Source organism: Zea mays, chromosome 9 (genome assembly GCF_902167145.1).
Source record: "Zea mays cultivar B73 chromosome 9, Zm-B73-REFERENCE-NAM-5.0, whole genome shotgun sequence".
NCBI classification, from domain to species: domain Eukaryota; kingdom Viridiplantae; phylum Streptophyta; class Magnoliopsida; order Poales; family Poaceae; genus Zea; species Zea mays.
The window spans coordinates 130,342,945-130,366,063 of record NC_050104.1 but is presented as its reverse complement, the minus strand read 5'-3'; the positions used below and the strand labels follow the sequence as shown (position 1 = coordinate 130,366,063).

The following is a 23,119-nucleotide window of genomic DNA, read 5'->3' as shown; positions in this document are numbered from 1 at the left end:
AAATTTGGCAGCACCTCCCCTGTACGGGGATGTTTACAAAACCTGCAAATAAAACTAGCAGCACGATGGCCGACATCCACAAAATATATCTAATTGACACACTTAGTAGAAACTCTCTAAATTAAATAAACATGTACTATAAATTTAATAAACACACATACTAAATTCAATAAACACATAATATAACAATAAACATACATATGACAATATAACAATAGTATAACAATAAACATACATAAATTTAATAACTTAAATAACATATGACAATATATAATATGAACACAAACAAACATAAATTTAATAAATTCAATAAACCTTTACGGCTTGGCGACGGTCGGTCGGCGGCGGCGTGCCGGGCGCGTGGGCGGGCGGCCGGTGACGACTTGCCGGTCGCGTCGGGGGCGGGCGGCGGTCGGCTCGCCGGCGGCGGCGTGCCGGGCGCGTGGGGCGCGGCGAGCGGGCGGGCGCGTGAGGCGCGTGGGGCGGGCGGGCGGCCGGGCGAGGGCGGCGTGCCGGCGTGGGCGCGGGGAGAGGCGGCGGGCGTGGCGGTGGTGAGGCGCGTGAGGCGCGGCGAGCGGGCGGGCGGGTGGCCGGGCGAGGGCGGCGTGCCGGCGTGGGCGCGGAGAGAGGCGTCGGCGGCTTGCCGGCGTGGGTGCGGGGAGAGGCGGCGGGCGTGGCGGCGGTGAGGCAGAGGGAGAAGAGAAAGGAGAAGGAAAGGAGAAGGAAGAAGAAAGCACGCGGTGGCGGCGGTTAAGTCATTTTCTTTGCCGAGTGCCCGCGATCCGGCACTCGGCAAAGATTTTTTTAAAATTTTAAAATAAACTTTGTCGAGTGCCGGATCACGGGCACTCGGCAAAGGCTGCTTTGCCGGGTGCTAGATGTACAGCACTCGGCAAAGTTCTGTTCTTTATACTTTGCCGAGTGCCACGCAGTAGGCACTCGGCAAAGCTGTCTTTGCCGAGTGTCTTATTTAGACACTCGGCAAAGTATATTTTTATTTTTTAAAATTTTGTCTCCCAAACTTTTTGTGGTATGTTCCTACACTATATAGACCTACATGTATCATTTGTGGACAATTATAACATAGTTTCCATAGTTAGTAGATTTAGTTCGTTTATTTGAATTTCTTCGGAAAATTCAAATTTGAACTGCAGGTCACTCGAAACTTGGAAAACCGTACATGAAAAAATGATATTCATATTACTTAGCATAAGTTACGACCGATTGCAGAAGCGTACCGGAAACTTCGAGCAACATGCTCACTAAACATGGCCGTGAACTTGGCATCCACATGTTTAAAAATTGTATAAAACACACACAAAGTCAGAAAATCATGAAACTTGTCCACGTGTCAAGATATCATATGTACAGACTGTGATAAAAATTTTAGAATGTTTGGAGAAAGTTGTGAGACACTATATGTAGAAACCTAGAGGACTACACATGAAATCATAGAGTTTCAATGTGGATCTCTTAGGTTTCTACACATAGTGTCTCACAACTTTCTCCAAACATTCTAAATTTTTTATCACAGCCTGTACATATGATATCATGACACGTGGACAAGTTTCATGATTTTCTGACTTTGTGTGTGTTTTATACAATTTTTAAACATGTGGATGCCAAGTTCACGGCCATGTTTAGTGAGCATGTTGCTCGAAGTTTCCGGTACGCTTCTGCAATCGGTCGTAACTTATGCTAAGTAACATGAATATCATTTTTTCATGTACGGTTTTCCAAGTTTCGAGTGACCTGCAGTTTAAATTTGAATTTTCCGAAGAAATTCAAATACGAACTAAATCTACTAACTATGGAAACTATGTTATAATTGTCCACAAATGATACATGTAGGTCTACATAGTGTAGGAACATACCACAAAAAGTTTGGGAGACAAAATTAAAAAAAATGAAAAGATACTTTGCCGAGTGTCTAGAGATGACACTCGGCAAAGAATCATTTGCCGAGTGTCTACTATGTAGCACTCGGCAAAGAGGCCTCTTTGCCGAGTGCCAGCCGATGGCTCTCGGCAAAGACTAACGGCCGTCAGCTCTGGGACGGCCGCTGACGGCCCTTTGCCGAGAGCCCCCTTTGCCGAGTGTTTAACACTCGGCAAACTTGTCTTTGCCGAGTGCCGCCCTGTGCCGAGTGTTCAGCTCTCGGTAAAGGGGCTCTTTGCCGAGAGCCTAACTTTACCGAGTGCGACACTCGGCAAATCCTTCTTTGCCGAGTGCCCGACAGAAGGCACTCGGCAAAGAATACAACACTCGGCAAAGCCTCGGATTCCGGTAGTGAAGTGGTATCATGCTTCATGTATACCATCATATTCACATATATCCTCTAGTTCGAGTGTTTTGCCTTTGTCCCATAGTCCATTGTTATACTTGTTTTTCCATCATAGAACCTTTCATGTCATAGCCTTTTGATAATTTATTTCGAAGTCTGTCATCTTGAGCTTTATGACTTAGGCCAAGGTCTTCTTGCTAGTTTAGGTTATGTTCTTAGTTCGGTTTAAGTTTTACATGTGGAGATTTCGTCCTTTTTCATCTCGTCGTTCTATTATTATCAGATTAGTTTGAGTACATTTTGATATTTTGATCATAAATCTCTCATGTCAACTTGGATTTTAGAGATCTAGTACTTTCTAGAAGGATTAGTAAATTATCTATATCTTTTTCGAAGTTACTAATCATAATTTGTGTTAGTAACTTTAAACGTAGGATTTGAGTTTCTAAACAAGCTCGTAAGACATTGGTTTTTCCTTCAACACATTGAATTATTGATTGAATGTTTTCACTTCAAGCATTCTTATAGCATTGCATTGGCTATTAAATCTCGATGTTACTATCAATTTTGATCTAGTCTTTCTGCTCATTCTTTGAAGTTTTACAAGCATGTATAGTCTCTGTCTTTCCTTGCCTTCACTTCTGAATCCGGAGAGGTCCAATTGAGTTTGTAGATGAAGCTCAAGGAAGGCACGTCTTCTTTGTGCGCTAATTCTGATTGGTGGTTGTCGTCATTTGAGAGAGAGAGAGGAGACATCACAACTATGCTGCCCTTCAATTATGGACCTCTGTTGTCCATCTAGTATCTATAGTATTCCGCAACATAAACTCACATTGCGTTTTGTATGATTGAGTAATAGATTTATCTATTATAAATCTAGATAAATTTATAACTTAGACATATCTAATACGGATAGAATCTTTACTAGGCTCAAGTATGCAATGATTAGCTTGTTATAAAAATCTCACCATAATTGGACCATAAAAGTTGTAGCGTATTGATTATAGGAATAATGCATATGTCTAAACCTATAGCAAAAAAATATAATAAAGCATATCGTACCATATCTACTGTCGGGGACCATAATTAGGGGTACCATCAAGACTCCTAAATTCTCAGCTGGTAACCCCCATCAGCACAAAGCTGCAAAGGCCTGATGGTGCGATTAAGTCAGGGATCGGTCCATTCGAGGGACTCGATCACGCCTCGCCCGAGCCTAGCCTCGGGCAAGGGCAGCCGACCCCGGAGGATCTCCGTCTCGCCCGAGGCCCCCCTCCAGCAACGAACATACTTCCGGCTCGCCCGAGGCCCTGTCTTCGCCAAGAAGCAACCCTGACCAAATCGCCGCGCCAACCGACCAAATCGCAGGAGCATTTAATGCAAAAGTGGCCTGACACCTTTATCCTGACACGCGTCCTCCAGTCGACAGAGCCGAAGTGACCGCAGTCACTTCGCCGCTCCACTGACCGGCCTGACAGAAGGACAGCGCCGCCTGCGCCGCTCCGACTGCTGTGCCGCTCGACAGAGTGAGGCTGACAGGCAGTCAGGCCCGACCTCAGGCACCATAGGAAGCTCCGCTTCGCCCGACCCAGGGCTCGGACTCGGGCTCAGCCCCGGAAGACGGCAAACTCCGCTTCGCCCGACCCAGGGCTCGGACTTGGGCTCAGCCCCAGAAGACGGCGAACTCTGCTCCGCCCGACCCAGGGCTCGGACTCGGGCTCAGCCTCGGAAGATGGCGAACTCCGCTCCGCCCGACCCAGGGCTCGGACTTGGGCTCAGCCCCGGAAGACGACGAACTCCGCTCCGCCCGACCCAGGGCTCGGACTTGGGCTCAGCCCCAGAAGACGACGAACTCCGCTTCGCCCGACCCAGGGCTCGGACTCAGCCCTGGCCTCAGCCAACGGTCTCCGCCTCGCCCGACCCAGGGGCTCGGACTCGACCACGGCCACGGAAGACAGACTCGACCCCGACCTCGGAGTAGCCTCCACATCGCCCAACCTAGGGCGTGGACCGACCACGTCGACAGAAGGCACCATCATTACCCTACCCCGAGCTGACTCAGGCTACGGGGAACAAGACCGGCGTCCCATCTGGCTCGCTCCGCCAGATAGGCAATGATGGCGCCCTGCACGCTCTGTGACGACGGCGGCTCTCAGCCCCCTTACGGAAGCAAGAGGACGTCAGCAAGGACTCGACAGCCCCGACAGCTGTCCTTCCGCCAGGCTCCAGCGCTCCTCCGACGGCCACGACACCACACGAACCGGGTGCCAAAACCTCTCCGACTGCCACGACGGCATGTACTTAGGGCGCTAGCTCTCCTCCGCTAGACACGTAGCACTCTGCTACACCCCCATTGTACACCTGGATCCTCTTCTTACGCCTATAAAAGGAAGGACCAGGGCCCTCTTACAGAAGGTTGGCCGCGCGGGGACGAGGACGGACAGGCGCTCGCGTGAGGCCGCTCGCTCCCTCTCCCGCGTGGACGCTTGTAACCCCTACTGCAAGCGCACCCGACATGGGCGCGGGACGAACACGAAGGCCGCGGGATTTCCACCTCTCTCACGCCCGTCTCCGGCCGCCTTTTTTCCCCCTTCGCGCTCGGCCTCGCGCCGACCCATCTGGGCTGGGGCACGCAGCGACATTTCACTCGTCGGCCCAGGGACCCCCCCAGTCTCGAAACACCGACATCTACTTATGTAGAGTTTAATAAAATTAAATTTTCTATTTGATAGTTTCTCTGTGATTTACTAGATTTTTTCTAAGATTCAACCGGAATAAATATAAAATAAAAGGAAGAAAAACACTAGAGAAATTTTGGAAGATGACAGAGTAACTATGGCGCTGTTTGTTTTAGCTTTTTTAGCTCCTTGCCACCAAAAGGAGTTGTGAGCTGCCAAACACTGCGTTTTTAAGCCTGTTTCTAAAAGAATCGATTTAGTCAAAAACCATCTAAAATCAATATAAACACATAATCGGTCGTCTTTACAATAGTAGGAATTCATCACTTTATAGAATCTGAACATTATGGACACCTTCGTCTTCTTCCACATGTAATCTTAATGATACTCAGATTTTCTTCACAGTTGGATTCTCTCAACCAGATTCTCATAAAAATTGCTAGAAAAAAGAAAGTTTATTAGTTGAGGAAGATAAAATTGACTTTTTCCGTCGGGATATTTGTTGGTGCTTCTGAATAATCGGCCCAACCCAACCCAACAGTCCTACAAGGAGAAGAAAATACTCCCACCAGTAGCACGAAACCAAGGATGTAACAAAGTGTGCGCGGAAAATGGAGGCATAACAATATAGTATAATAATATATAAATAGCAATAAATCTGAACATTACAGGGGCAAGTGTCCCACAGTAACCACACTCATGTCATCTCTGGCATAAAGCTAAAAAGAATGCATCCGCACAAGTGAATCGATCGATGTGATGTGGGTCCTACACAGAAGAAACGCATTCGCCAGAGCCATCCGAGATCTAGGCGAGCAGAGCCGCCGCACCCAGCGCCACCGCGACGGCCGACGACACCATCACGCCCGCCTGTGTCCTCCCTGCGGCGCCCTGCACGGCATACCAAAACGTTCTGACCGCGTTAGGCTGATAAACAAACCAATTCGTCGTAACATGTGAAGTTTTGCACGCGATCAGAGGACAGGTCGTCAGGGTTCATCAGGCATTCGCTCGGGTTATTTTTATGTTTCGTGCGCGATCAGAGGACACTGTCATTGAGGCAGAGAGGAACGGTAATAAATGTGGCTAGCAAGCGTACCGCGGTGTCGGCAGCGGCGGCGGCGTCGCCACTGGGTCCGGGGGCCTCGGCCGCGGACGTGGGCGCGTCGGCGGTCTTGGGCTTCTTCGCGACGGGGGCCGGAGCAGGGGCAGAAGCGCCCTTCTTCTTCTTCGTCTTGTCCTTGGAGGAAGACGACGGCTTCTTCTTCTTGGCGGGCGCGGGGGCGGGGGCCTCGGCGGGCTTGGTCTCCGGCGCCGGCGCCGCGGAGGGCACCTCGGGCACGGGCGCGGGAGGCGCGGCGGCCGGAGGTGTCGCCGCGGGGGGAGTGGCGACGGGCGCAGGCGCGGCAGCGGCCGGGGCCGGGGCGGCGGCCTTGGTGTGGGGCGCGGGGGCCTTGGGCTGCGGCTTGGCTGGCGCCGCTGCGGGGGCCGGGGTGGTTGGCGCGGCGGCCGGCGCTGCTGATGGGCTACTGGCCTTGGAGGAGGACTTGGGAGCGGGCGCAGCCGGGGTGGCGGACGGCGCGGCGGTGGGCGTGTCCTTGGAGGGCTTGGGCGGCGCCTTGGCTGGCGCGGCCGCGGGGGACTGCGCGACGGAGCTAGTGGCGAAGAGCAGGCAGAGGAGCGCGGCGTAGAGGACGACGGTGGCCCGCGCCGCCATTGCGAACGTTGTGAGCGCGCTGCTGCTGCTGCTCTGCTCTGTGGTGCTGTGCCTGTGCGAGTGCCAACCGTGGGAGGCTTGGGGCGGAGAGCGAGTGTGCCAGTGCCACGCGCAGGATAAGTAGGCGGAGACTCGATGCAGTGCAGGACTGCAGGTGCAGCGCGGCTTGGGGGCTCGCGGACGGGACGAGACAGCCGGGAACCGCACGGACGGACGCGGCCACGTGGTGGGGTGGCGTCGTAGCGTGCCGTTGGGGTGCTGCATTCCGTTGGGCCGGTAGTTGCGCGCGGAGCCAGACAGAGGCAGGCCAGGGCGCTCGCTCGCTGTCGCTTTCGCTGGGTTCCGAGGGGACGCCACGGCTGTGTCGGGAGCCGTTGCTGCGGAGTGTCGGCGGGGTTTCCGGACAGAAATAATGACCCACGCATCGTGGGTTCCTTCCCTCCTCCATCAGTCCATCCCAAGATGAAGGTGAAGCCAAGGCGAAGGTCAGGTCCTCCTGCCTTGACGCCAGCATAGCCCCAGTTTGGTTTGGAAAATTTAATCACTTCTAGTCTATAAATAAAGAAATAAATATGGTGATTAAAGTGGGATTACTAAACTTTATTTCTTTAGTCACCAAGAGATAACTAAAAGAGACTAAAGTAAGATTTTTACCTTATTTGCTCTCTTCACCTTCTTCTTGCTGCAAACATCTACTAATTAATAGGGATACATCATTATTCACATCAATTAATACTCTTTAGTATGGTTTAGTCACTGAATCTAAATAGGGTATTTTAGTGACTAAACTTTAGTTCGGTGACTACATGAGCCAAACAGGGCACACTTTAGTATGGTTTACACTGTCTGCACTGGTATCCGCCGAACACAGGGGCAGACCCAGAACAAAACAAGAGTGAGGGCACACTTATAAAGATAGACACCAAAATACTAAAACAAGGGCATCTCAATTAAGCTCAGCATGGAATTTAATGGTGAAAATGTAGACACTAAACTTGTAACAAAGCAATGAGCGTGGATCTAAGCTCTCACTCCCTTATATGTAGCTCCGCCCTTAGCCGATTAGCGCTAGGAGAGGCCTGCATATTACGATATAAGAGGAAAAGTGTACAGTCTAGATGACGTGGCTGCATATTACGATATAGGAGGAAAAATTAAGTAGCTGTGAAAAAGTTGTTGTGAGCTGACGATTGTGAAAAACTGAAAAATGTTTAGTTGAAACAACTATTAACTATAGATTTTATAAGAGTGTGACAGCTTATAATATGAATGATAGAAATCTAAAAAATCTAGGGTATGAGGTGATTCTGAATTGAACTAGAGAAATATATTATGCTATTGTACCTGTTTAGTTGAGATTCTAGATTTTTAGTACTGAATCTAGTTAAGAAAGATGAGCCAAACACGCCCTTATATATGCACGGATACTCCGCGTTAGTTAGGCCATATGAAACCCAAACTGGGTACTAGTATAAGTTTGATGCATGCATATGCATGTATCATTACCATGTGGACCAAAAGTGAAAAAACACACACACACAAACGAGTAAAAGCGACCCAAAAGAAAGAAAAAACAAACAAAGCAAAAGGCTCGCTAGAATGATGGGCGACCGGGCGGTTGAACCGTTGCTATCAGCGTAGACGAATATGTAACGGGAACGCTCGGTGATCAAGGAAGGAATGATCCATCGCTGCTGTTGTGTCCACACACATGTCTAATGATAGTAGGTCACTGTTGTTGCAATGATACACACCATGCATTTCTTTTTCCTCCGACCATTGGTGCCACTTCCAAGTTCTAAAGGCCGGTCTGACTTGCTTGATCTAAAGACCAAAAGGTTAGATCTCTGTCAGGATTAGGTCTGTCCAAGAGGTTTTGTGCTACAGTCGGACGATCGAGTCTCTGCTGGTAAATCCTTTTCGATTCTTGTACCTCTGAACACGGCAGCTGGTTTGGGTATACGTACGTGTGAACACGAGTACTGGATAGAGGAGACGGAAGGTGGGGAAGAAGGCTTGCACCAGAGGTAAGAGACGAGAGGTAGGCAGCGGCGTCTCAGTATGTTCTCTCATAATTCAATGTTGCTATCTTATTACAAGGCTTGCCTATATACGCACCTCAGGGGAACACAGCCCACTTAGGTCTTGTTCGTGTGTGTCGGATTGCACCCGGAATCATTCCAGCTAGTCAAAGTTTATATAAATTAGAGAAGCAATCCGGTTAGGAATCGTTCCGACCCACCAATCCGGCACAAACGAACAAGACCTTAGGGTGCGTTCGTTTATGCCGGATTTGGCCAAGAATTATTCCAGCTCATCAACCCTTATATAAATTAGACAAATAATTCAGTTAAGAATCATTCCGGGTGCTCAATCCACTGGAACCGAACATGCCCTTACTTGGCCCACGTCCATGAGACCATGAGTATTGCTAAATATTCTTTTTCATAAATAGAAAGACCTTGAGTTTTAGGACCAAGAGCCCGACTGAGGTATGTGTATGCCGGAGAGTGGCCTTGTTGCATGAGAACTACACCCACTCTATTTGAGCAAGTGTATGTATAAATACAGGAGCCGAAATAAGTGCATGCTTCAGCGCTTCAAAGGCATGTTGCTGGGCAGTAGTCCATATGTATAAAGTGGGCTTCTTAAGGAGATCTAAGAGAGGTCTGCTGATAATATCAAAGTGTCTAACGCCCCGTTTGGATTATTGGAATTGAATTCCATTCTAATAATAGTAATTTAGATATATATATATATATCAATTAAACTAATTCAGTTTTTTGCAAAATATATTTGTATATTATTATTAGCAAGATGTCGGAGACATTTATGTGCTATATTTTTACTATAAAAGAGTGAGACGAAGAGTGTCATGTAAGTTACAGAGTAGAAACAAATTCTACTAATGCATAAAATTATTTCTCATCCTGCACCCTATGAATTTGAGATAGGCTTATATCTGAACTTTGGAAAGTGGTGGAATGTCAAATTCCAAATTAAATAAGTTACTTTATTAGGTGAATTCCAATTTCTCTGAAATGAAGGGATCCAAACGTCCCGTAACAAATTTTCGATAGAAACCAGCAAGGTCTAAGAAACTCCTCGGTTCTTTCACTGATGTTGGCGGGGGCCAGTTAGCAATGTCAATGATCTTAGCTAGGTCTTTTATAATATGGCCTAGGTAGGCTATTTTTGTTTTGGCAAATTCACACTTGGAGAGCTTAACTTTCCACTGATCTTGGTGCAGAAGCTATAAAACTGTCCTCAAGTGCTGCAAGTGGTCCTCAAAGATCCACTATAGATTAGGATGTCATCAAAGAAGACTAATGCTGACTTGCGAAGAACAGGAGCTAGTGTTTCATTCATAGCTTATAGAAAGGTATTTGGGTCTCCAGTGAAACCAAATGCCATTACTCTAAACTCAAAATGGCCCAAATGCGTTTGAAACGCTGTTTTGTGTTCTTCACCCGGCCTTGAGGTCAAGTTTACTAAACCATTTAACCCAAGACAATTCATCCATGAGTTGGTCAAATACTGGCACATGATACTTGCCCTTCAAAGTCAAAGCATTGAAATACCGATAATCTACACAAAAAATGCCAGGTGTTATCTTTGTTTTTAACTAAGAGCACTGGTGAAGCAAAAGGCTTTGGCTCTTTTGTATGACACCCTGAGACATCATATCTTATACTTGTTTCTCAATTTTGTCCTTCAACACTAGGGGTAATGGTAAGGTCAACAGCTGAGTGAGGATTCTTGTGAACCGTCCTGTGGAATGATGGTTCATGACACTGAGGCCAAGTGGAATCAGCAGCTTCTTCCTGCACCAAGGCAAGAATGAACCATAACAACCAGTTTAATATCAGGACGTAACCCACGAATAAACTTCATGGTGTAGTACAGAGGATCAGTCCTAGACTCATAAGCAGCTAGTTCATCTACCAGTGTAGCAAATTGTTCAACATAATCGGACACTGATCCTATTTGCTTGATATGAAAAACTTGATGGATTAAGGATTCGTGTTGTTCGCTCCCAAAACTTTCATGTAACAGATAGCAAAAATCATGCCATGAAAGTTGCTTAAGCCTGCGTTCAGTGGACTCCGTCCAGCCAACGAGAGGCCCACCCCTCAAAGTGCATGATCGCAACACGAACCCACACAGTGTAATGCACTTCATACATGTCAAAATAACTCTCACACTTCTCTCTCCATAATTGAGGCTGACTGCCACCGAATTTGGGGAAATTAATGGTGGGCAAACGACCAAACCCCCCTCGATTAGCCTCATGGAATTCATGACCATAAAATTGCTCATGATGAAATGGTGGTGTGTGGAGCGTACCCTTGACCGGATTGCGCATTTGGGATCGGGACCCAAACTCACGAGCCCGGTGGTGGTGGTCACCGCGGTGGCCAAACGGTCCGTCGGCGGCGAATTCGACAGGTGGGTACTCGATTGTCGACCCAAGTTAGCCGAAGAGGCCCAGTTGATGGAAGGCCGGAGCGCGGTGCTCGCGTTCCATGAAACGGGTAGCCCGCATCACCTCTAGGGACATATCGGTGACGCACTCCATGAAACAGGTCCCACTGCTCGAACTCAACTTGTGCCATCTCCACTGCAATCAGACGCGCGTTCGCGTCTTGTTCTGTGTCTTCCACATGGTGGGCGAGGTCGTCGCAGCGCTGCTTGAGATGTCGGCCGAGGGTGATGCAGCAATCGTCGAAAAGTTGCGCTCGAAAAAGACCGCAGCGGCCTTCAATTGCGCCAATCAGTCGCTGCTCCATCTGCTGCAATTCATCGAGCACCTTGGAGAATGAGGCGTCGGTGGCGGCCATGGCGGTGGATCTGGGTTTGCGCGGAATCGGAATAGTGGAATCGAGGATGAACCTTCTGAATACCAGATGTGAACATGAGTACGGGATAGAAGAGACGGAAGGTGCAGAAAAAGGCTTGCAACAGAGGTAAGAGGTAAGAGACGAGAGGTAGGCGGCTACGGCGTCTCAGTATGTTCTCTGAGACCAACTCCAGCAGTGTGCCTCTCCGTATCCCTAAAACGCGCGGCCGACACATTCTCTCTCCTCTCCGTATCCGGCTCCGTTTCCAGCAACACTCCCCATCCCACTCCGCATGCAGTCTATGACACCTGGGCCCCGCCAGCAGGCGCGCGCGCACGCAGAGAGTTGCGGAGAGGAGAGAGAAAGTGTGGAAATGGGGAGCGCAGGGACACGACGTCCATTTTGCGGAGAGGGATGCGGAGTCTGCTGGAGCGCGCAACAGTGCCTCAGACCGCGCAAAATGGGGATGCGGAGTCGGATACGGAGTCTTGCTGGAGTTGGTCTGATAATTCAATATTGCTATCTTATTACAAGGCTTGCCCTATATAGGCGCCTGAGCGGAGGAAAAAAATTCTTTACATACCGGATATAAAGAATCTCTTTTACAAATCATCACATATACCAGCTGCTGGTCTATATAAATAGAAGAAAAACAAATTACTAAAGAGTTATTTTGTAAATTTTGATCTATGTTTGTGGGTCTCCGAGTAATGGATATGAGGAACTGTAAAAGATAACATTTACATGCGGTATGTACAGAATTTTTTTCCTTGATGGGAACGCAGCCCACTTAGGGTTTGTTCGGTTAGCTCTTAATCCATGTGGATTGAGTAGGATTGAGTGGGTTTAAATCCCTAACAAGTCAAACTTCTTCTTAATTTTTTTCAATCCCATCCAATCCATGGGTAGCGCGATTAACCGAACAAGGGCTTACTTGGCCCACATGGGCCTAACAACCTTTGAATTCGGACGTCACTCTCGCTTAGCCTGTTGCTCTTTCCCGCCAACATCAGCTTGTTCTCGTCGCCGGTGACCGTGTGTCCGTGTCGCTGACAATAATATACTTTCAGAGGACTCACTGGAAAGTCAGGGTTCTGGTGCGCTATCTAGGTAGGTAGAGAAGCCGAGGAGTAGAAGGCAAAGAGAACCGGATCATCCGATCGCGACAGACAAGCTACTGCTAGTCTTTAAGGTACACGATCTCGAGAGGAGCAAGAAATTTGTTCTCGCTGATATCCCCAAGAAGGAAACCTGCGTGCGTTGTGTCGGCAAAAGATGCAACTCCAAAAAGCTCCGAACAACATCTATTCCATTTTCATCTGAGATGAAGCTGGCCCAACTGCTCCTTGATCTGTGGCGAAGCCACCATGGGGGCGGAGTGGGCCTGGCACCCCAATGGCCCAACCAAGTTAGATTAATAATGAATCCTATAACTCATTATTTTGCTGCAAGTTTATTATTTGGTAGTCTGAAACCCTTAATTTTTTGCCCAACCAAGTGGATTAGTTAAGCTGGGTAAAGATTCTTATCTGATGGTAGATAAATTATTGAGATTACTCTTAACTCTCCCTGTGTCAACTGCTACCACAGAGAGAGCCTTTTCAGCTATGAAATTTACGGGATTATCTGATCGTTTATATTAAAAGGGGATTAGCAACAATGATTTGTTTTGATGATATTATCAAGACCTATGATCTAGCTAATACACGTAGAGCTAAATTAAAATAACTGAGATGTAATTTTATTTTGTTTGATAAAATAGATGTTGTTTCGTTATACTGTTTTTTAATAAAGATTATATATCAATATATATATTGTGGTTGATTTCCTTTCCATTTTTATATTGTGTCCTTACTAGTTTGGTCACTTGGAGGCTAAACCTGCCCTCTCTGTCTTCGGATCCTGGCTTCGCCCCGGTCCTTGATCCTGGCTTCGCCCCGGTCCTTGATGTTTACCTCTAGATGGCCAGTATGACATGGACATGAACATGACGACTACGAATGTCTAGATCGGTAAGTGGCAACGAAGCAGGGGCATCGTTTTCCATCAAGAGTAGTATATTACTAGTGGATGGCGCGCGCCCTGCGCGCGTTCTAAAATTCAATTCTAGAGTATTTGGATATATCTAAATTTAAATTATTACATTTTACAATCAATAATCTATATGGTTAGGCAAAGTTAAAACAGTAGATTGTATCATTGCAAGATATGTGCAAAATGACATTTGTTAAGCAAGTTTTTAGCTAGATTATGTTCATAAAATTTTGACATATATATACATGCAGAAAGTGGTTGGCTGATGTTATTGTAAGAGCATAGCAGACATTGCACAGAAGACAAAAGTAAACATCGTACAAAATATAGTAGTTGTGTATTACAATAAGTTGTTCGCAATTTCAGTTTGACGTACAGTCAATAAAATCATCACATGTCATATCCAAGTGCGGGCATCAATTAAATTGTTCCTATACAATGAAGCATTTTTGAGCTTTTAAATATCAAAGAGAAGTTGTAAAATGCAGTGTTGAAGTTATATATATATATATATATATATATATAAAGACAAACCATGCACTAATTGCAAGTATTGGAATGACATATATGACATCTAAGTATCTACAAGATTTAGAGGTGTTCAAGGAGATTGTGATACAAATGTTTTTTTGTTACCCTAATCCAATGTTCCAGACAAAAGTTGGCTTTTTTTTGTTTACCATAATTTCTCAATATTTTTTTTCTAATCAACCTATATATATATTGTTCTCGTATGTCGTTGTTGATTTGCTGATAAATTCATTTCTCAAGTGAAACCAACTAATCTTTCGTATATCTACGTAAACTTCCTGCCAATGACATTACAGTTTGCATGCGTTGAGGCACAAAGTTACATAAGAATCAACTATTAGAAAATCATGTTTGGAGGTATTAAAACGCAAGAGCACTGGAACAGCTTGATGAACAAAATCTGAACAACTATATGCCTATTTGTCATGGTAAAAAATATTCAAAGTTAAAAAGACAAAAAAATGAATTGTAAGAAACTTTTGCTGGTGTTTCTATTGTGTTGGAGGAACTTTTAGGAATATTAGATGGTAAAATACCTGTGGCCTACGATGAGGCTTGATTGAACAATTAAGTATGGTGGAATATGAACTTGTTGTATTAAGTTCATAAAGCATACCTAATGTGAAGATTTAGCATCTGTTTGAGTTTTTTTATTGATTTATGCTTTTGTAACACAAAAGTGAATGCTACTAAATAAGAGTATCTAGAAGCACGTAATAGTGAGATGAAAAAAATGTAATGTAAATACACTTACATGGTATTGACATCATCTAAAAATGCAATAGATTTAGCAACCTGCAACATAATTCAATAGAGAGTTAGAGAGTTACACAGTAGAGGGAATAAAAACGGCTATGTTATATGTGTAATACTTCTTTTTTACCTATCAAGGCCAGTCCACGCTGAGCTAAAAACGTCTTCGAGACTGTCAACCATCCATAATTAAAGGACATGTATTGGAAGTACCCACTAATAACATATGTTAATGAAATTACCATTTCTAAAAAAACTGTAGTCATTATATTTAAGGTGGAGAGTAATTTCATATGATACATGGTTCTTTGTTTCCCTAAAACATTTTGGGGGAGGTCTGTTTGAGCCTGTGGTGATGTTTTTTATGAGGAATGTGTTAAGTGGAAATATTTGGCATTGTAAAGAAAATGCTTTCAGTTCAAAATGAAAAAGTGCTGTAAGAACCTTTTTGCAGGGCTTTCTAATGTGTTGGCGGAACTTTCAGGAGTATTGGATGGTAAAAAAGTCTTTGCCCTACAATGAAGTTTGATTGAACAGTTAAGTATGGTGGAATATAAATATATTGCATTAAGCTGGTGAAGAGCCAGATTCAACGTCTGTTTTCAGTTCTTTCTCCTATTGGTTTATGGGGTTGAAACATGTAAATGAATGATATTAAATAGGAGTGTCTAGTGCCAGCACATAATAGTGAGACCAATGGAATGGTAATGTAAATATACTTACATAGTGTTGTCTACATCTGAGAACGTAACAGACTTAACAACCTACATCATTGTCCAATAGAGAGTTACATAGTAAAGGAAATTTAAGTGTTTTTTGTCAGGAGAAAATAAAACTTACATGGGAACGTCAAAGTCCGTGATTTTTTGTGACGGATGATTCGTTTTTCTTTGACATTATAGAATAGCGGCAAGGGACTGTTTTTTGTAATCAAATCATTTTTCAAGAAAAATAGACAGAGAAGCAGGTTTGCAAACATACGTAACAAACAAAAGCAAAAAAAAAACGAAGAGTTTCATAAAATTATGGTAATTTATTAATTGATATTCATTTTTTGAGTATTTGTTGGCAGCGTGTGGAGCGTACGTTCTTTAAGAAACAAATGGAAAGAATAGTGCAATTGAAGGTAAAATAGTATTGGCACAAAGTGATAGTAGAGATGTTTAAGATAAATGTTTGGTGTGTGATGGTAACTGGCTAAGCATACTTGAAATTGTAACTGGCTAAGCAGGAGTCACGTTATTAGGAAAAAGGATAATTAGTCCTTGCCTCTTTGTCAGCTTAAACCATATCATTGTGTAATATGGGCCCGGTGTCTGTATTTTCATGGAATTCCCATTTTTTTGAAACCTGTACTTCGATGGATGCCAACATATCTTGAGGTTTTAGGCTGCGGAGTAGAGTAGTCGCCATTTTCTGCTTTAGTAGAAATGTTTGAACAAATTGGTGTTAGATGTACTTCCATAAGAAATTTCTATTCTAACTAAATTACGTATTATAAATAATAGTAAAGAGTAATTTGAAATGTATAAATTAAGACATATTTAAGTATTCAGAGTTAACATGGCCTTACCATGTATGGAGGTGAGAAAACCACAGTATTTTCTGTAAGCACTTAATAGCAAGAAACATGAATAGCGTGGTGGAAAAGAACTATACAGTTATTTGTAGCCGCAGGTGCCCATGTTAATAATAGTTGTTGATATAATATTCAAAAACCAAATGAAAAATGTGAGTGTCCATATAATTAGTTGAGCTGATTTCAAAATGAATATGAAAATACATAGTCCACCATGTAGTTTGATCTATAATTATATGAAATTGTAATGATGAAGCTCGTACTGCGGATAGCAGCTCACCATACACAATGTTTTCATTAGTGAACCAATGACGACGTCCTTCAAGTGGATGAGGGACCTGCAAAAGCACAATTAGTACGTCTTGTTAGATATGCACAACAGTTAATGTATAAAATATACAAGGTGCTTAACAACAATACAAATGTCTTGCAACCGTGATTCCGTGAATATGTGTTAAGCACGCCATGTAATGGTAATAGATGAGAAAAACTTTTGTTAGGGCATTTCATCGAACACCCTCCGCGCACGGCTGAGAACAACTCTACCTTGCTTTCCATTTACGTACATGGCAATACATAGGGATGTATTTTGAAGAATAATTGGAGAGACGACGACATACGATAGATATTAAGACTGTACGAAAATGATATGATATTCAGATTCATTGGCAAGATTTGTTGCATGACTACACTTCGTAAATAAACAAATTTAGTGATGAAAAACCACTAAGGCTTATGGAACATCAACATGGATAAGTGTACCATGTTGGCACATCAGGGTCATATGCTTAGGGATAAAAATTATTATACACGAGAATAATATGCTATTAAGATTTATCGGAAAAAGGAAGTTCCGTGGAGGAAATAAAAAATAATAAAAACATAACACGCAGTCGACGAATGGCGTCTTACTCGTGTGGAAAACAGGATAATTTTAGACATAATTACCTCGCTGGTGTAGTCCTTAAGGAGCAAGGGTACTTCTCAACATGGTTAAAAACGAAGCTGTCATGAAGATTTTAAAATACAAATTCAATCCTTTATGTATCGTTAATAAAATAAATTCGCAAGGCGTGCTTGAGCTGAGGATCTGAGGAAGTGTATAAATTGATTCTTACAAAGTTCAGTTTTGTTTGTCAATGAGTTGCTTGGATGTTCATTTTCTGGTGCTTTTATCTGCAGAACCTGATCTAAGGAGACTATAGAAGGGGGGGGGAATGGAGAAATTGGGAAAAATAAAAGGAAAGCACAGAACCTATCCTCTGGCCGATTTGGGATAAGTGAAAATGGGTAATGGGACTTGGCAAACACCGAATAGAACACAAACCCAACAGGTCAGATGTGTGGAGCTTGTGTGCTGCCCAAAGGGAATGTGGGGCCATGGGGGTGCCGAGGGAATAATAAGATGGGAAACTGGGGAGACAGCCGAAGCGGAAGAAGGCAGATCCGCCGCAAGCACACAACTTGGGGGAAAAAGGAAAGCGAACCTTTTTCTAATTTGACAACTCGAGGAAGAAGCGGAGCCGATGAAGAAAGCGACGAATTTCTCAAAGCGGATGATGTCGTAAGGACGAAACGATGGAAGACGAAGCAACTTGAAGATGGAAGATGCGGAGGGAGCGAGGAGGAGGAGGGACGAGATGGCAAGAGTGAGGAGAGGCGGTCGCAGTCAAAGCGTCCAGAAGTCTTGAGAGGCGAAGGTAACGAGGGAGTGAGGAGAGTCAGTACTAAAGTCTCGAGAGGCGAAGGTGAGCCATTGGTTTACAATCGAGTAGCTAGGAGAATTTCTACCGACATGGATAGCGTCAGTAACGCCGTTTTGAACCGGCTTTCATATAAGAGAAATAAGCTTCTATGACAACAATTCGAAAACTAATGCATATCTTCAAGACTTCAATGACAACCAACCAATGGCATAACAATTTTGTTGTATCACCAAAAATGCTTATTTAAGCATGTATTACCAATATTATTATGCAAAAGTATTAATTGTCATTTAAAATGTGACTGTGCAGCTAAATAATGGTAACAAGCATATTCAAAATAATAGGAACTGGTAGCAACTCCAATCTTACCTTATTCTGAAGGTTTAGATCAAACCTTGATAACATATCAACTATTGACTTCAGAAAAAGGCCATCACTAAACAAAGGAAGTTGAGCGATTCTAAAATTTAGCTGAAAGTATGCCAAATGTGTTACTAAAAAACACTGCCTTCTTATATAGCCTAACATCAATATGTTGTTGACCAACATGTTCAGTAAAATAGGGGAAGTTGTCACATGTCAACCATTCCTGTGCCCATAATTTTGAAGCTAAAAATTATCATTACCTGCAACATTGCACTCCCATTTTCTGAATGGAATGCCTCTTGACCATTTACATTATTTCTGATCAAAGATGATATAGCATACAATGCTTTTGCAGCTTCATCTCTAGATATGGAATAACCCGTCTTCACTAACCTCGCTAAAGCTCCATAACCAAGGATCTAGACAAGGGTGAAGCCGTCAGTATTAGAACAGCTAAAAGCCACCACTGTGCTGTAAACAGAAACGAAAGAGGGAAACAATTGTTAGTAAAAATATACTGATCTTATTACAAATATAAAAATATTGAAAAGGGAAAGCATTCACAATTGCAAGAGTGAAATGCCACACAGGTTAAACATCATTTTCAAGCACATGAGTTAAGTTATGAAGCTAATCATAGCAACATGGTACATGGTACCACACTTCTTTGATAACCTTAGACGAGACTTGACCAATGACGCCGATGTGCATGGAAGGGGCAAGGAATGATGCCACATGTATATATGCATGTTTTTATATGTATATGTGTATAGATATGTTTACCTAGTTCAGTTATGTAGTGATCTCTCGGTATATACACATAGCTAATTACACAAATCATAAAGCACATGAAACACAAACACCATGGGGTTAAATAGTTCAAGAAGCTAAATTTTGTCACATATCATGCGACGAATAAATGATGCCTTACATGGAAGGAAAACATGTTAATGCAAGTGCAAAGTGCTACTTATAAAGTGTTCTATTAACATGTAAGCAAAATAAGTGCTACTTATATAGAAATAAACATAATATAAAGCACATGTGACACATAAACACAGTGGGATAAACTAAATATTAGTCATCGCAAATCATGCAGCAGACTAATGGTGTCTTACGTGTATGAAGAATAGATTAATAATACAATAATTAATTAGACTCCCAAAGTAAGTTGAAGCGGAGGCTATGAGAAAGCTTACCTTTGTGTACATCAATAGGTTGCTTCCACGTTGCCTTTGACGTACTCTGTCTGCAACAGTTGATCTGATCTCATGACCTGCAGGGGAAAAGAAGAAAAAATCGAATAGAACACAAGCCCACTAAATCAGATGTGTAAAGTTGTTGTGTTCTACTTAGGATCTGTGGTGAGGCCAAAGGAATAAAAGGAGTGCAGAACATGGATGCATGCGTGGCAGGATCTCTCCGGCAAATGGGACACCAATAGATCATGGGGAAAAAGAAATGGTAAAGCAATGGATGCAGCAAAATGTGAACGTCTAGAAGAAAGAGGAAAAACTGCATGGAAAAAATAGCACTACAGAGATTTGGGCTGAGTTGAAGAAAAAAAACGCAATGTAATGGTGTGACACCTGTAAGGAAAATGGACCCCGGGCCTTTTGGCTAATAAAGTTTTGGTGTTTGATGAACAACACAATCCGTGAACTAATAAGTTTTCCAGTGTTTGTAGTTCACAGGATGCGAAGAGAATTGGACCAAGGCAATGAGGATGCAACACCTCAAAAGAAGACATAAAAAGATGCATAGAAGTCCAAGACTCAAGAACAAAGAAGCCCGAAGAAATCAGCGAAGAAATCCAAGAAAGGGCTGTCAGCCAGCGCCAGGTGGCGCACCGGACATCGGTGTCCGGTGTGCACCGGACTGTCCGGTGAGGCACCGGACAGTCTGCGCAGAGAGGCCACAGAAAGGCGCTCTCTGGCTGTAGCACCGGACTGTCCGGTGTGCACCGGACTGTCCGGTGTGCCAACGGGCAGAAAGGCAACGGTCGGATCCAACGGTCGACTGCTACAGGCGCCAACGGTCGGCTGACGTGGCGTGCACCGGACATCCACTGTTCAGTGTCCGGTGGTGCACCGGACTGTCCGGTGCACCCGACGACAGAAAGCTGCTGCTTCCTGTCCAACGGCTAATTGAGGGTGTGGAGGCTATAAATACCACCCCAACCGGCCATTCTCAAGTGTGAGAGCCCAAGCAACATACCAAGACACATAGTGCATATTTCCAAGAGCTCAAACACCCAAGTGCTTAATAGAATCACTCGGTGATTAGCGTAGGTGCTTTGCGAAGTGCTTAGGTTAGTTAGACCGCTTTAGCGCTTGCTCTAGGTGAACCCTAGTTAGTTGAGTGAGTTTTGTAAAACCACACAACCCCTCGGCTCTTGCGTGAGTCGTTGTAATTGTACCGAGTGGGGCGAGAGTCTTGCGAGACCGTGACAACCGCGTTTGTGTCACGGCCGCCACCGTGTACCGGAGGGAACGAGGCCCGCGGCGTTTCGGCCGGAAGCTCGATAGTGGAGACGGCGGGGAGCGTCCGAGAGGAGCCGGAAGCGGAGCACCACTTGCGCGTGGAGAAGGCCCGTGGCTCTCTACGGAGTTACTCGACCGTGGTGCTTGGCCCTTGCGTGGGCTTCCCTTTGCGTAGGGGCACCAACGAGGATTAGTCGGGACCTTGCGTGGTTCCGGATACCTCGGTAAAAATACCGGCGTCATCCACGAGAGTTTGCTTCTCTACTTAGCTCTTTACATTCCGCATTTATATTAAGCATTTAAGTTTCAATCTTGTAGTCATACTTATTTAGTGTAGATTGAAACTTAACCTTTGCGGTAGAGATAGCAACACTTAGACAAAACCTAGTTTGCACATTCTAGTTTTGATTATTTGCATAGGTTTTGCTCTAGGGATTTATTTGTGGCCTAGTTTAGTAAAAGTTTTAGAAGTCCTAATTCACCCCCCCCCCTCTTAGGCGTCACCCGTTTCCTACAAGTGGTATCAGAGCCTGGTTTGGCTCATTTGAAACGTTTTAGCTTCACCGCTAAAAAGAGCCAACGCTTTTTAGAGGAAGGGATGGATACCCATAGGCCACCACACTTCGACGACACTAACTTCCCATATTATAGTGCTAGAATGGCTTGTTACCTAGAGGCCGTTGATCTAGGTGTTTGGAGAGTCACTCGTGACGGGATGAAACCCCTCAAGAATCCCGAGAAACCCACTACGAGTGAGGAAAAAGAAATCCATTTAAATGCTAGAGCCAAAAATTGCTTGTATGAATCTCTTAGCATGGATATTTTCAATCAAGTATTTACCTTAAAAACTGCTAATGAGATTTGGCTAAAATTGCATGAGCTCCATGACGGCACATCCAATGTCCGTGAGCAAAAACATTGCCTAGTCTTAAATGAGTATAATTCTTTTGCCATGAAAGATGATGAGCTTGTTAGAGACATGTATTCTCGTTTGAATCTAATTATCAATGAGCTCAATTCTATTGGCATTAATAAGCTAGGTGATGCGGACATTGTGAGGAAGATTATCTCCCTACTACCACAACGAAGATATGGGAGCATCATCACCATCCTTCACAACATGGAGGACTTGGGTAACATGACCCCGACCATTGTGATTGGGAAAATCGCGGCCTTTGAGATGTCGCGAAAAATGAGTCGGGGAGAGGAGCCAACTTCCTCAAGACCATATGCTTTTGCATGTGATGAAAGGAAGGGCAAAAAGAAGGCTCCCACTCCAAGTTCCTCAAGTGAAGAAGAGGAAGAAGAAGAAAGTGATGATGATGAAAATAATCAACCATGCACATCATCCTCCGAGGACGAAGAAACAATCCGACGCGTCGGAAAGGTAATGGGGATGATCCGCAAGATTAATCTAATGGGTGTGCCCCTGCAGGTCGAGGATCTTCTCTTTAACATTGACAGGAAAAAGCAAAGGAAGAGAGGATGCTTCGCATGTGGGGAGAAGGGCCACTTCAGGGACAACTGTCCAACTATGGCCGAACCCAAAAAGGAGAGAAGCAAAGGCAAGGCGCTAACAAGTGTTAAAACTTGGGATGATTCTTCAAGTGAAGATGAACCTCCAAGGACGCGCAGCCACCGGTCCTCGTCACGATCATCACGGTCATCACACAAATGCCTTATGGCAAGAGGTAACAAAAGCATTCCATCCTCTAGTGATGAAAGTAGTAGTGATGATGAAGGTGAGGGAAAGCCCTCTCTAGATGAGCTTGCGGAAGCCGTAGAATTTTTCCAGGATGTTTGCACTAAGCAAAAAGCTCAACTTAAAACTTTGAAAAATAAGTTGGTTAGCTCTCAAAATGACTACAAAGGTTTGCTAGAAAAATTTGAAACTTTTGCAAACTTAAATAGTGAGCTATCAACTAAAATTGAGCTATTAGAGTCTAGCGCTCCATCCACTACTACCGATGATAGCCTTATTAAAAAGAATGAAAAACTTAAGGCTAAGTTAGCTAGCTCCCAAGAAGCTATTGAAAATTTGCTAGAGAAAATGGAAATTCTTAGCATACACAATAATGAGCTAACTACTAAGCTAGAAAACATTGGTAGCACCCCAGCAGCATCTTTAGTTAAAATACCTGAAATAA

General features: G+C 44.3%; 1 protein-coding gene and 1 long non-coding RNA gene across 2 annotated transcripts; both read right to left on the bottom strand.

The window, feature by feature from the left end:
• Window positions 1-5,595: 5,595 nt before the first annotated feature.
• LOC100286060 (transcriptional regulatory protein algP) lies at window positions 5,596-6,768 on the bottom strand. Its single transcript, NM_001372382.1, has 2 exons — window positions 6,062-6,768; window positions 5,596-5,853 (listed from the first exon to the last, which is right to left on the bottom strand). Exons 1-2 carry the CDS (start codon window positions 6,677-6,679, stop codon window positions 5,770-5,772), a joined length of 702 nt encoding a protein of 233 aa, NP_001359311.1. The 5' UTR covers window positions 6,680-6,768; the 3' UTR covers window positions 5,596-5,769.
• A 9,043-nt stretch (window positions 6,769-15,811) lies between these two features.
• LOC109942416 (uncharacterized) lies at window positions 15,812-17,483 on the bottom strand. The gene is made up of 3 exons (XR_002265189.3): window positions 17,366-17,483; window positions 16,698-16,755; window positions 15,812-16,228 (listed from the first exon to the last, which is right to left on the bottom strand). It is a non-coding gene; the product is annotated as an uncharacterized lncRNA (long non-coding RNA).
• Window positions 17,484-23,119: the final 5,636 nt, after the last annotated feature.